The sequence below is a fragment of the Patiria miniata genome, unplaced genomic scaffold (assembly GCF_015706575.1).
Source record: "Patiria miniata isolate m_02_andy unplaced genomic scaffold, ASM1570657v1 HiC_scaffold_22, whole genome shotgun sequence".
In the NCBI taxonomy this organism is placed as follows: Eukaryota; Metazoa; Echinodermata; class Asteroidea; order Valvatida; family Asterinidae; genus Patiria; species Patiria miniata.
Window position 1 is genome coordinate 14,626,891 of NW_024037061.1, and position 14,813 is coordinate 14,641,703.

General features: G+C 41.1%; 1 protein-coding gene across 1 annotated transcript; it reads left to right on the forward strand.

Annotated features, from left to right (window-relative positions):
* Nucleotides 1-1,809: 1,809 nt before the first annotated feature.
* LOC119730457 (TLC domain-containing protein 2-like) lies at nt 1,810-14,587 on the forward strand. The gene is made up of 4 exons (XM_038203374.1): nt 1,810-2,337; nt 5,060-5,142; nt 10,201-10,283; nt 11,628-14,587. The coding sequence occupies exons 1-4, from the start codon at nt 2,144-2,146 to the stop codon at nt 12,015-12,017; spliced, it is 750 nt and encodes a 249-aa protein (XP_038059302.1). The 5' UTR covers nt 1,810-2,143; the 3' UTR covers nt 12,018-14,587.
* The last annotated feature ends 226 nt before the right edge of the window (nt 14,588-14,813 follow it).

Consider the following 14,813-nt stretch of genomic DNA (forward strand, 5'->3'; position numbering starts at 1 on the left):
TTATTGGTCGATCGTTGCGTGGAAACTTGCATAGTGAAACGTGGCACCATACATAATCCATACACGTACACGTTGTGTGTCTCTGCACACGGCACCAATGCACAAAAACTGTGGTTCCTGTCACGTCCGCAAATAATTTGATGACGTCCGGATTTACCAAGGTGTGATTGGACACTCCACATATTAGCCCCGCCTACACTTATCTGTATTCGCATACGAGGTCTTTGCGCTAGAAATCCAGCGCAAAATAAAGAAAAACATAAGCTTTTGCCGACGATTGAACCAAGGCGCTAGATTGGGTCCAACTTATTTGCAAAGAAATGGTGGCCGCGTGAGGTCGCTGTTCGCACTGTATTTTTAATGCACCGCATGCATACCGCGCGCTAGCGAGGATATCGTTTACCGCGCTACGGCCGGGATGAATAACAACTAGCGCCTTGACCAAGGCTAATACCACCGTTGTATATATCCTTCTTGTTATTTCAAGGACACCGTACCTACCGATGCACACATTCAAATATAGGTTTTCCCGACCAATTTCCTAAAATTGTCATTCACTTCTGAAAATCAGTCATTCATTTTCGTCTGAATTTGAGAATCGCTCTGAACACGCGTTTCGCTTTCGCTACAAGAGCATTCGATTCCATTTCAGTTCAATCAATTAAGTGATTGAGCAGCACCTTTCGTTTATGTCCATTCAGATTCGTTTACAAGACTCCCTTTTCGCTTTTAGATGGCAATTTCAAACATTCGCCATTCTATTTCCAGCGGCGGCGGAACGGGTTTGAAACTGTGGGGGGGGGGGGGGGGGGGCATCACCAAAAAGGGGCACTTGCAAACCCGTGCTGAAATGTCGACACATTTTTTTCACCGGACACTTGGCCTCCGTAAAATCTAAAAGTGGGAGGGGGGTGGGGGAGGGGGGTCTGGTACCATCTTCAACATAGGGGGCGCTCTTCCAAACCAATGATTATATGCTAAATATGCATTATGTGCCACTTTCAGGCCGTATTCAATGGGTTTTGGGACTTGGTTTTCATATTCCTCGTTTATATCAAAAATATCTATGCCATTATTGGGATATGGTTACTTCTAAGAAATAGTAAGATACTTTAAGGGCACTTTGGTTGTATCTTGAGGGGGCACTTTACTATTTGAGGGGGCACATTATGGCCGCAAAAGGGGCACTTGGGAAAATCTGGGGGGCAAATGCCCCCCCCCCCCCCCGGTTCCGCCGCCCCTGTCTATTTCACTTTTAGTTTAATGCCATCTGCAACAGATACAATTAGGGGTTTCTTTTTTTCATTAACCGTCAATCAAATTAGCTATACCTGAAATCAATTTAGAATAGGTTGCGTAAATGAATGCACATAACGTAATTAGCCGTCAGTTTCTCAAAACCGAATGCACGGACAATGAAAAGGATTGAACTTTCGTTGAATTGAAATGGAATTAGAGACGTGCATTTAAATTCAGACGAAAATGAATGACCGATTTTCAGAAGTGAATGAACATTTCAGGAAATTGGCCGGGAAAACCTAATCACTGTAGTAGGATCGCTGTAGATATAGAGACTTCTTGTCGCCGCTAGCGTTAAGTAGCGCCATCTATACATAAGTCCGGTACCTGGACTATGAGTGACATTTGTGTTGAGTTTCAAGTTGAGTTATTTCGTACCAAAACGGATACAGAACCTGACTTTTTGTGACCAGACAATGCTAACCCGGCGGCTTTGCTATGGCGACCTAACCACGTGACTCTTTTATGGGCGTGACTCTTTTATGGAAGTTGATGTGCATGACTGACTACTGCAAACTACTGCATGGGTGAGCCTACACATTATATCTGGATACACATGTATGAAAAATATACGTGTAATGTACATGCACGTACAACCATCATGAGATAGTAGTTGCCACTCGGTAGCCCCACTGAAGTCCCAGATTTTTCAAGATTCGTCCTTGATTTCATGGGATGACGGTCAGCAGTCCACACGAAAACTTTGATATGTGAGGGCAGCCAAGCGTAGACTTTAGCGACTGAGCATAGAGAAAGGACACACTGTATGGACTGAGTGGCCCAGAAACTGGTGTAACAAGACGCTTGTCGTCTCATCCTAAGAGTTTTGTGGCTGCATCCGAACATGTCTGCCCTGTTGCCTCCCGCCGTCGTGGCCGGCTCGGCCCTGACGTTACAGGCTTTCAACCGGGCTTTGGACCGTCTGCCCAGGCGGTACGGGCCGTGTGGGAGGTACTCGAACACGGACAAGCACAAGTGGAGAAACGCGGCCACGTCGTTGCTGAATTCGTTCGTTCTGTCTGTTCTTGTGTTGAGTTGGTAAGCATACGGCGCTAGCCGGCCTCGTTAACTCATTTCTACGTGGCACGTGCAAGTGGTGCAACTAGGCCATCTGTCCACAGTCCACACAGTGCCTACACCAAGAGATGAAAATATCTCAAAAAAGTTACCCCTTGATCGTTTTTTTTCCTTCTCAATTCCATCTACAACTGTACATATACATGTACAATGAATGATTCACTGGATGTTTCTATTTTGGTTTGGAATATATGGCCTGTACCATTAACGCTAAAACACCGTGCCATGTTGTGCTTCTAGCTTATCCTTCCTCCATGCTGTAATCAACTGTTGACTTCTAATCTTACGAGCACTACCGTCATGTTCTACCCTCGTGGCGCCAAATAAGGTCCGATGTGAGCCAGTTGTCAGATATCGCATTGTAATTGCTACAAAAGCAAAAGCATTCAGACATTTGTTCGATTGAGACGGAAAAAGAAAAGTCGCCTGATAACTCGTTCATGTAGAAAAATACAAAGGAATTGCTCTGGTGGAATTAGCCTTCTTTGTTGCTGCATCAACATGAGTGTTGAAGTTGAGTTTTGAGTCGAGATGCACACCCAAGTATTAGAGTCAACCTCCTCCAGAATGTGTCCGCGGATGTTATACGGTAATGAGACTGGTTTCCGCTGGTTGGTAACGCATATATACTACCCGGCACTTGGTTGGACTCCATCAGCCATGTACGTTCCCACTTCAGCAGTGCATCCAGATCCTCTTGCAATAAGATGTTGTCAAAACCCGATGAGATACGTCTGTAGAGCGCACAATCATCTGCAGAAAGGTGGGTTGTTGAGCTTTTGATGCAGGAAGGTAGGTCGTCGATGTATATCAAAATAGAGAAGCAGATCCAATACACTCTCTTGGGGCACACCTGATGTAACTGGTGCCTCTTTGCTAGCTCTACCATCAACAATAACCTGTTGTGTCCGATTGTGGAGAAAATTTTGGATCCACTGCAGAGAGTGACCTCGGACGCCGTAGTGATCAACCTGTTGAAGGAGTCGACCGTGGGGGACATTATCGAAGGCTTTGGAGAAATCCAGTATATAGATAAGGTCAGTCTGCCCTTTCTCGTCAAGCCCTTGAGCTAGGTCGTGGATGGTCACAATCAGTTGCCTTTGAGTTACATGATCGCCTCTTCCTGGGGCCGTGCTGTGCATCGGATAAGGTGTTATGCTGAGTTAGATGGCGAATAACAGCACAATGAAGTATATGCTCACATAACTTACACAAGATTGTCAGCGATATTGGACGGTAGTTCCGAGGCCAGTGACCGGCTGCCTTTCTTGAGCAAGGGTACACCAAGAGAGCTTGGAACATGAGTGTGATGGCCGGTGCAATTTCTGCAGCTGTTTCCTTCAGCAAGCGTGCAGGAACTCCGTCGGGACCAGCGGCTTTGTGTGGTTTCAGGTTCTTCAAAAGCTTGGTTACCCCAGGGCACTGACTTCGGTATCGTCCATGGTATAGGGTGAGGGCTGGAGCTCAAGTCTGGTAGGTCTGCCGAACCTTCGCAGGTCAACACTGAACAAAACTGCTTGTTCAGAATTTTTGCCTTGGTGTTCAGGTCGGCATGTATGAAGTTGCCATCCCTCAGAGGAGCTACTCCAGTCTGATCGCATCGTTTTAAGCCTTCACTAACGCACCAAGCTCAGTTCCCGCGGGGCTCAGAGCAGACGATGTTTGTGATGTATTGATTGTAGGCTTGTTGTGACTCTTTCTTTAGGCGTCTGAAGCGAAGCCAATCACGTTCTTTATTGGTTTGCCTGGTTTTCTTGAAAGCACGTGGTTTCCTGCGTGGCACTCTATCTGTCGATTAATAAAATCACAGTTGGTTGAATCTTGTGGTTCTGTAAGGTAACTATCGGAGGCTTGCTGGGCCTCCAAGTTGACAGCGATGGTGCTCGGTAGCCGCAAATTCAAGATAGCGTCGATAACCAACGGCACTGGTTTGTGACGAAAATGCGAAAATACAAGTGTCTTACCGTATTTTCAGAGTCCAACAATTTATATATATAAGACCTCAAAACCAAACTGCCTTGAAAATGCACAACCTGAGTGTCCAAGTGTGCGATAGAAACGTGAAAATCCAAGTTCAGCATCCTTTTAGTACCGCATCAATCAACTATGCCAAAAGAAATATCTGGCAAGTCGGGTACTGTGTCTCCATAGTATTTCCACACATTCCTCCATAGTCGGCCACCAGACTAAATGAAGAGGACAGTCTTTTCAAACAGTTGGACCATGGGTCGACACGGCATATGAAAGAAACAATTCACATAGGGATGTGTTTGAATCGATTTCGTTTTGCTGAAAGAACACAATAAACAAACCTGCGTCTTTGGCCGTAATTGTGTTTAATATATTTCTATACAAATTGAAATGTTTATCCGCGCCTGCATCATTTTTTTATTTAATTAATAGAAAAATAAATTCAGATTCAGATTCCTATTTTATTAGTCATGTAAGTTAAAACAGACATGGTGTAAAAGGAATCAAATAAAACAGTAAAAACAACATATTATTAAATGATTCTTTACATTATAAAACAAACTACGTTTAAAATACACGTGTGTACATTGTATCGCATTGCAGGATAATCCAGAGGAACGCATTAACATTATTTTCCATGTGGCTGCCCTGACAAAACCTTTACTTCAAATACTTATTTTTCTTCGTTCTGTTCTGACTTTTCTTTATTCAGTTTTTACTGGTACCCCGAGCTATGGGACGACATGGCGAATTACTCCATGCAGCTGGGCGAAATAACCTATACTGCTCTTTTCGGTAAGAAAATAGAGAAACAGTACCAGTGGAAAAAAGACATCGGTCATTTTCCTCTTAAAGGCACATATATCATTTTGCATTTATCCCAAAAGTAACCTGTCGAATTATTATAATCAAAAACCTACTGGGATTAATCCCAACTCCCTATAGACATTCTTGCTAGGCTGAAACCTTAATCCTGCAAAATCCTCCAACTGCCTCCATGTGAAAATTGCATACAGCCTCAATCCTCAAAAATCGTCCGTTATTTCTTGAATGTGGCCTTGAGTGGAGTGACCACTGCCTCAATCCTGCAAGGCAGAGTCAGTGACATCCTTGAGCAATGAGGAGGATTTCAAGTATGTAAGCTTAATTTATTTATTTCTGAGATAAACAACACCAGGTCCGGCCTAAGACCTTGGCACAGTGCATCCTCCAAAATCAGCCACACTTTTGCCATTATTAGCATGTAAAACCTCAATCCTGCAAAATCCTCCATTTTTGCAAAGAGAATTTTGGAGGATTTGGGAAGGTAAGGGTTAAACGCAATATAATACTAAACTCCCCAAGTAATTATTCCGTCTGGCTTGCTGTCATTTAGTGCAAAACAAGAAAGGAAATGTGGGTGATTTCCAAAGATCAGTCAATTCACTGATTTTTGGAAATAAGGGCTGCTATCGACGAAATCGTGTTCCGCGATCTAAAATGTTGTGCATGTTTTTTTACTGTTTTCTCGAAAAGTGTACACTGTTATTTCGGTTGTGTAAAAATCAAACGGTTGTGTACTATATGAACCTAGCAACCCGTTGTGTAAACTGTTCTTTACACAACTTGTGTAAAATATTACACAACTTGAGTAAAATATTACACAACTTGTTCAATATTTTTACACAACTAGTTGTTAGGTTCATATAGTACACAACCGAAATGACAGTGTAGGGCCTAACAGCCACAGAGCTGAAACTACAACAGGTTAAATGTTGAACGTTCTTCTTTGGATTTTGAGTTGTATTATAAATATCAGACACGAACAAAACCCATGAAAAGCAAATGATCCTTTATGCCTTTGAGATGAGAAGATTTTGGGAAACTGATAATCTTTTGTTCTTCAAACAATATACAGCGGAAATAGGGGCAATAAAATGCCCCGCTGTTGTGGTATAATTTCATTCCGTCGTGGTGTTTGGTTGACACTTTTGAGTGTTATGTTTCGTTCATGTGTTACAATATGAACACCATGCTGTCTGTCTGCTTTTGTTGACAAAAAAAGCGTCATGCTACACATTTATATTGCCATCATTAAAGGTGGTTCCCGTGCTCTTCCACATATTCAATTCTTTTTCTATACCCTTTCAACTTGTATTATTCCCCCCTCCCACAATTTTGGAAGTCTGTAAACCACTGAAAAAAGTAGTTTTTGGTTTTGGGCACAAACAGATCTGCTTTAATGGTAGACTGGCTCCCGGTCCGTACATTATCGATACTGATTGCACTGAACAATTGCCTGGGTTAATTTAACCCAAGAATGGGTGAAAACTGCAACTACCCAAACTTGGGTTGTTTTATAACCAATTGTTTGGGTTATAATTTCTGTTAAATTCAACCAAAACTTGTGGTCATACAAGACCAAATTAAATTTGGTCTTGTATGACCACAAGTTTTGGTTGAATTTAACAGAAATTATAACCCAAAAATATTGGGTAAAGAACAACCCAATTTTGAGTAGTTGCGGTTTTCACCCTTTCTTGCCGGGTTAAATTAACCCAGGCAATTTTTCAGTGTGTGGGGCGGGAACCAGCCTACCCTGCGAGAACGGGAATCATTGTCTGGCAGATATACTTCGCAATTGTAAAGTAATATTTCAGTAACTAAACTTGGACGGGTTTCTTTTCGGTCAATCTCTCATTCAAAAGTGAGTAATTTTTGTGTTGCTAAAACATTGCAGTTTACAAAAGGAATGTATAAATTGGGAAGAAACTATAAAATAGCACGAGAAACGGAAATTTCAATGATCTAAGATCGAAATGCCCCTGATCGTTATTCAAATATATGTATTAAATCATTTCAGATTCTTTCATGTTTTCACCGCCAGAAGCTTGCGTAGGAAAGGGAAAATCATTAAGCCGGAATTTTATTAATTTTGTACATTTTGCGATGTGGAAGAAAGTCCGACTACTACATGTACAAAGTTCTAGTCATTCTTTTATGGAAAACCGAGCACGATGATTAAAGGGAATATACAACATTTGCAAACATCGAAAAATAAAACTCAGTTTTTACGAAATACCTTACTAGGATGTTGGTAAATGACAGTCTCAAGCATCTTGTAAAATTATGGCACCTGGTGTGAAGTCATTTTCAAGAAAATGGTATTTTTGAAAACATTTCCAACGGTGGTCGGCCGACCAGCGTATTTTTCAACTACTGCTCCAAGTTTACTATTTTTTTCAGTCCAAAGTTTGTTTGCTATTGGTTAAATGTTCATGAACGGGTGCAGGCCAGCTAGACTGGTTCCCTTGCCTTACAATTTTCCATCATCTATAAATTGATCCATTTTATCTTTTGTGGAGTCAGGGAACCAGACTACTTGAACATTTTTGTTTTTCTTGGTTTTTCCAACCTTTTCGAACACCAAACTTCAAAAATGTCAGTGTAACAATATTTGATCTATTATACTAACCTCTCAAATAGTTCATTTCTGAAAATTACAGCAAAAGCCAATGATGTACATTCCCTTTAATAGGTTTTCCCGGCGACTTTCCTAATTTTTCTAATCGGTTTCATTATCAGCCATTCAATTTCACGTGAGTTTTGCACATGTGGTCCAATTGCGGTTTCTTTTTCATTTGGGGTTCATTCAATTTCATTTTTAGGCAGCCAAGATTTTGCTCTGAATGTTCGTTTTCATTTTCGGGCAGCCTATTTCGTTTTGGCGCATTCAAGACTTAACTTGTAGCAGTCTTAAATTAAGTCTTTGCAACCTTTTGACGGTTGATGCATTCAAATTAGCGAACATCTGTGCGCTTATAACGTATAACCATGCTTTTTGTTTCTTATTCGTTTATGGGCAATTGCTTTCATCGTTTGGTCATTTAAATTAGTAACCTTTTTTAATCGATATATTTTCCCATTGTCCTCCGAGGTTCATCCCCCCCCCCCTCCAAAAAAAACCCTTGATGACTGTAAAATTTACAATGTAACAAATTAACTGATATGAGGGAAACAAGATGTAAGGGCCCTGTCACACTTCTGCGTATCCTAATTCCTTATGAGTTGCGCATTGTTATTTTTTTTCATACGCAGTCGTACGCACAATACGCACCTCATATGCATCTCTATCGTTTTGTGTAGGTTTTATGTACGCAGATATACGCATGGTACGGCCAAGTACGCAGGATAGTTTTGGGCATATACGCTGCGTACGCTGTTACGCAGGTCATAAGTTATAAATACGCAGCGCATCGGTCCCGCATCGGTCGAGTGCGTTACGAGTACGCTATGTGTTCGTGACGCACCCCGTCAGCATATGAGCCGCCTGTATTGGACGTATACATAGCGTACTTGCAGCGCAGATGCAACGCACGCTGAACGGCGAGCGGCGGAAATGCGGCGGGAATACGCTCAGAAGTGCGTCAAGCATGCGGTCGGCATAAGTCGGGTGCGTCCGGAATACGCTCGGCATGCGCACTGCATACTGACCTATTCGCAGCCCGAAAAATAATGTTGTGCACTGCATACGCAACTCATACGCATCTCATACGCAATGGATGCGCTGAATTCGTTACTTGTACGCTAGATGTGCGTCGCACATAAGTCAAAGTGATCAAAACATTTCGACGTTAATTGAGCGTACGGCTGCGTATTGAAAATTTTTGATAAGGAACTCATAAGGAATTAGGATACGCAAAGGTGTGACAGGGGCTTAACGAAATAATTAACTGAAAGGGACTAAGATAATTTCTTTTTCACGGTTGATCTTTTCTACTTGTTTAAACGTTTGAGCAAGGGGCATCTTTACGTTGAAAATTTCTTGACGTGCAAGACATCGGGACACGTACGTTTGGCAATGGTTGTACCATCAGGAACACTTCTCTTGCGTTATTTCTTAAATGTTTTCTTGCGTATATGTCTGAGCGAACGCTTACCGTATTCAAAGGGCCCATATTATGCAAAGTAAGTTTTCAATGCAAACCTTGAAAATACATGTACATGTACATCTTTGTGTCACATTTAACCTTATTTGCAAGTTTTATTTTCCATTTTGAGGGGTGTTTGTGCCTTCTCTGTTTTTATGCTAATGCAAAGTTTCATATTCATTAGAAAACCTATGATGGCATTCCGGGCATGATTAATGTTACGTGGCTATTTTGGATATTTGGCTGTCATAAAAAAATTTTTGGTGATTCTATGATGTGTCAGTACATGGCAGTAAGCACAAAATAAAAATCCTGAGAAAAATTCATTGCACATACCCTTTAATAAAGAAAGAAAGGTATCTACGGATTGAAGACATCAAATATGATTTTAATACGCTAAGGAATTTGGACACGTATATGAAGTCTTAAAAGATGTTTGACAAAATGTGAAATATGTTTGCCCATTAATGAAAACGAATGCCCGATCAACCCCTTACTGCTGGTTTAGACGAAATTGAATGAACAACGCGATACTTTTAATGTGAATGCATTTTTGACAGGGACGAGGGAAGCTAAAAGGCGATAGAATGCTCGGATAGTGAAATTGAATGATTCTTTTTGATTGGCGAATGCCGATCTGCGTGATCTTTCAATTTCAATCTGAATCGAATGAGCCAGGCGTTAAATTGAATGAAAACTTGGTGAAAGTGGCCGGGAAAACCTATAGTTGTTTAGCATCAGTCGCTAGCCAAATTAAGTGATTAACATAAAATGAGCAATATTCTGGCCGTGCTCGTCAAGCGTGATGACCCTCATGGAATACAAGTGATGCAACTCGTGAGCGAAGCAGACGCGTCATGCACAAAGAACTTTTATTACGCAAATGTCAACCGACGACTGTTCCAATATCCTCACATCCTCAGTTCTGTATTTACCCTTGCAGGTTACTACATGTATGACTTCTACGATATGGTTATCTACAACAAGTTCTCTGCAATATGGCCGGTTTTAGGACATCATCTTACGGTGAGGAAAATAACTTGTTCATGTCCGTGTAGTCGTGTAGACCGTGTTTTTATAAACACCCGTCCGGTCATACAGCGTGTTTTCCCCCTTTTCATGGGACAGTCGTCGGTGCACACTTTGTCTACAACAAGTTCTCTGACCTCGTATAGGAAATCAATGGTAGATTCATTGCAGTCTGTTTTGTTATCCGAGTCAATAAAAACTCTGACATGAAGGCGGACTTAATCGTTGTCGCGATGTGCTTGCGTTTTGCTTTATAAGGTTCATATTTTATTTATCCAACGAATCAGCCATGCTTTCCACATGCCTTTCACATGCTTTTCACATTAAATACAAAACTAATAAATAACTTGCTTTTCTATAGCATTATTCTCAACTTCCTTGATTTCAGCTATCGTTTCACTAGAATCATTCAGATTTTCCATGCAGCCACCATGTGGGGGGGGGGATCTCTTTATAGAAAATCAAGTTTTAAGTTCTGGTGTAGAAAGAATTATTTTTGGTGTTGTTCAATTGGCAAAGTTTAGGTTATACAAAAGAAAGGAACGGCTGATTTTAAGGAAAGAAACATGGAAAATGAGGAAAATAAATGGCGAGACTATGCAGCCGTGCTCCTTCAGTTCGTGTGAAGGTCCGATGCATCTTACAAAAGGGACGTCGTCTTCATTGCGCCGATGTGTGCTCTAAAATGCGTTTTCCACGATAAATGTAGTTCGAAAGATCGCTAAAAAAAAAAAAGAGGAACATATAAAAGTGCATAATATACATGCAGCTGTACTTCATTTTGTTTCGGTTTTCGTGTAGTCTAAGCGCGATTGAAGTTCGGGGTACAAAATCTTAAACACTCAATTTTAGCGATCGACGGACAAAAAGTACAGCTTTAAGATGCGTTTTGTTTTTCAATTCTCGTAATGTATTTACCTCGTGTGATTTAATATGATTTGTCTGAAAGGCATATGGATCATTTGCATTTATCCAAAAAGTATACCTTCCGAATTGTTATCAAAAATGCTCACTTGGATTAAAGATCGTATTGTACTAAACACCCCGTGAAATTAGTCTCTCTAGCTTGCTGTCATTTAGAAGAAAGGTAGGTGATCTCCAACGATCAGTCAATTGACTGATTTTTGGAAAGACGAAATTGTGTTACGTTATAAAATGGTTGTGCATGGTTTTTTTTTTCAAAAGTGTAATACCCACTGAGCTGCAACTTCATCGGGTTATTAAGTTTGGCACATTCTTATTTAGATTTTGATGGGTGCTTTTGTGAAAACAACAAAATGCATGCAAAGCAAATGATCCTATATGTGCCTTTAACTATAATTGTTTTGCTTTTCTCTATAGGGTATGCTTCTGTTGGGGATGTTGCATGCTTACAAACAAGCCATGAGCGTGATTCTCGTCGCCTTGTTATGTGAGATCAGCGCCGTCTTTTTACACCTCCGCCAGCTCCTCCTGATGCATGGAGTCCCCAGACAATCCATCCTCTTCCGCGTCGTCAAGGTCGTCAACCTCGCGACGTTTGTCATCTTCCGGTTGATCCCCATTGTGTTCTCGTTCTACTGCACCCTGACCTACGACTTGGCCGCCATCTTGGCTGTCATCACGCGGCTGTGCAACTTTGCCCTCATCGTTGTCAATGTCGTGTTGTTCCGTCGCGTGGTGTACAGCGACTTTATCCGAAGGGACAATAACAACAAGAATGAAGATGAGGCCTTTATCATGGACAGATAGGAATCCAGATGGATAGACATTTGGGGTGCAATGTCATTGTGCTGATAAGCACACTGTTAAGATCCCCAAACCAGCCCCAAAAATTACTCCCCAGAAAAGGAACCAAAAACAAAGTGGACACGAATAAGCAAAGCCAAACCCGTTCAATTAATATTATTATTTGAGCAAAATCAATACAAAGCAGTTTTACACAATAATTCAGTACAAGGAAATAGCAAGTTGCAGTGATGGATTACCGGTGTATGAGTGGTGGGGCCGAGCAGCACGACTCACAAAAAGTTCGTAGTGCTTGTCTTGGTTGGTGTTCCATGGTGACTCCGGTGATGAGAGCCCGAGAGGGGGAGGGCTGCTCGGGTTCCGGGCTTCCCGCTAGGCAGTTAGCACCGCCAGCACGTGAATGCCCGTGAGTTCACGCACGTCGGATCAGTACCCCTGTGCAGTGACTTTAGGATCCGGTAACTCGGACCCCTACAATGTCAGACGAAGTGGCCAAACCGAACCAGGCAGCACCCCAACGGTGCAAACTCCAAGTTTAAAGCTCCAATATGCTGTTTAGTCGCCGAGCGACATCCATGGGGAGATCATCAGACAGCAGACTCCCGGTCTCGGTCTTCAGGCGCGTGACCCGGGGAAAACTCCCCAACAGCCGGCACAGTAGGCACAGTCGTGAAACTCACGGTCCTCTCCGTCCGATGGTATGGTAAAGGCGCACCCCAAAGTTCGACGATCCACTTTATACGGGGACGAACATTCCAGGCACACCCGATGCATGCCGTAAATTCTGTCTTCTCACTCTCCAAGTATAACGATTGTTCATTCTAATTTGCATAACTTAAACGGCTCGCCCCAATTGGGTTAAACTGCTCGCCCCTTGCATAGTTTAAAATGTTTAAGACATCGTACTAGCCACTATTTCCTTTAGCAACAAAACAAATGTAATACAGTTTGAATGCCACCAAATAAATATTAAATTACTACAATTCTAGAACAAATAATTAATTAATACATCATCATAGCAACACAATCATGCTATCATCCTCCAAGGATCCTTTTAAGGACAGTAACTCATCAAGAAAAGGAATACTTATCAACATGACATAGCACGTGTATTGACTGTTCTGCACTGATTTAACCTCAGCACACCACTTTGCACATTAGGCCTACTATTTTTGTTTTTTTAATAGCAGCTTCGTTCGTGAAATTTCAAGATTTATATAGCGCGGTTTTTTTAAAGGGATGGAGGCAATTAATATTATAACAAAATACTATTTTTCAAAAAATTGAAATTTTGTTTAAAGCTTTGCCGTTATGCAAAGCTTTTAAACAATTGTTTTTAATTTTTTTTACAAAGTTTAATTTCTATGACCGTACAGGCTTGGGAAAAAACCGATAGCTCCATATGCTGTTAGTTCATTTACTTATTCGAGGGATTCGTTCCATGCTGACGATTATCTGACATTTAAAGTATGACGATAATCTTCGTGAAAACAACTGTACAATAACATAATTAATATTACGTATTTAACTATGCTCTTTACTCTACGCACATTGCATTCAACTCTAGTTGCTATTTTTGTACCCACATATTTATATTGGGTTTATTTACCCATACGTGTATATTTTTTTCTACTCCTATTTTTACAAGAGGCCTAATTTTCATATAGGCTGAAATTGTACAGTTCCGTAGATTTCCCGATTTTCCTTTGGGAAAAAATGATAAAAACATGACGGAAATCCGGTGTTAGGACACCATGAAAGATATATCTTTCCACACTTCGATTTCAGAAGAGCTAGATTATCCCACATGGTGTTACCGCAAACCTGCATGCAAAGTTTCAAATCTTATTTCTTTCCACGTTAATTGTTTCCTTGCATGGTGGCGTAATATGTATAGACCTATATAGTCTATACCGTTCGCGCTCAACTAACGCTAACATCACGCCAATATTTGGTGTGTTTTAGTTTAGCTGATCAAAATGCAACGACACACGAATACTAGTTCCTGTGTTGCTAAATTGGTGCTGAATTAGAAATGATTCTTATGAACAGTATTTTGTATTCATAGTGATATCTCTATCCGTAAAAGAGTGCAGTTTTAAAGTATCCATCTCAAACGACGATTTTGTTCAGCATACGACCACACGGTATTTATAACATCGCACTTGTTTGCAGTGTATAACATGCATTGATGAAAGACGTAAAGTCTGACTCTGCGCAGAAAACAAAATCTTGTGCAGTGAAGTAGTGAGAAAACAGGTGGGTGAGGGTGATATTTGTTTGGCATTTTTTTTCTTTTTTCTTTTTAGAGGTGTGTGAAGTATATATTTAGGGCTTAGATTTTAGGTGTTGGAGGGTAGAATTTGTTTGGCTTAGATTGTAGGTGTTGGATTTAAAACATCGCACTTTTTGCAGTGTATAACATGCATTGATGAAAGACCTACAGTCTGACTCTTTGCAGAAAACAAAATCTTGTGCAGTGATGTAGTGAGAAAACAGGTGGGGTGAGGGTGATATTTGTTTTGCTTTTGTTGTTTTTTAGAGGTGTGTGAAGTATATTTTTAGGGCTTATAGTGGAGCTGCTTAGGTCCATTTTTGGCCCAAATCGTGCACTTTGTGGTAAAAGCATGAAATTTGGCAGGTGGGGTCCAAATGGGCTAGAGTTCATTTTAAGATCGGGACCCATCCTGGATCTTGCCCATTTTTGGGGCGGAGCTTGAGTTTTTTTTAAAAGGGGGTGCAAACAATACAAACTCATAAAAATCGTATTTAACATCCATTTTTCTTGTTTTTCTATGG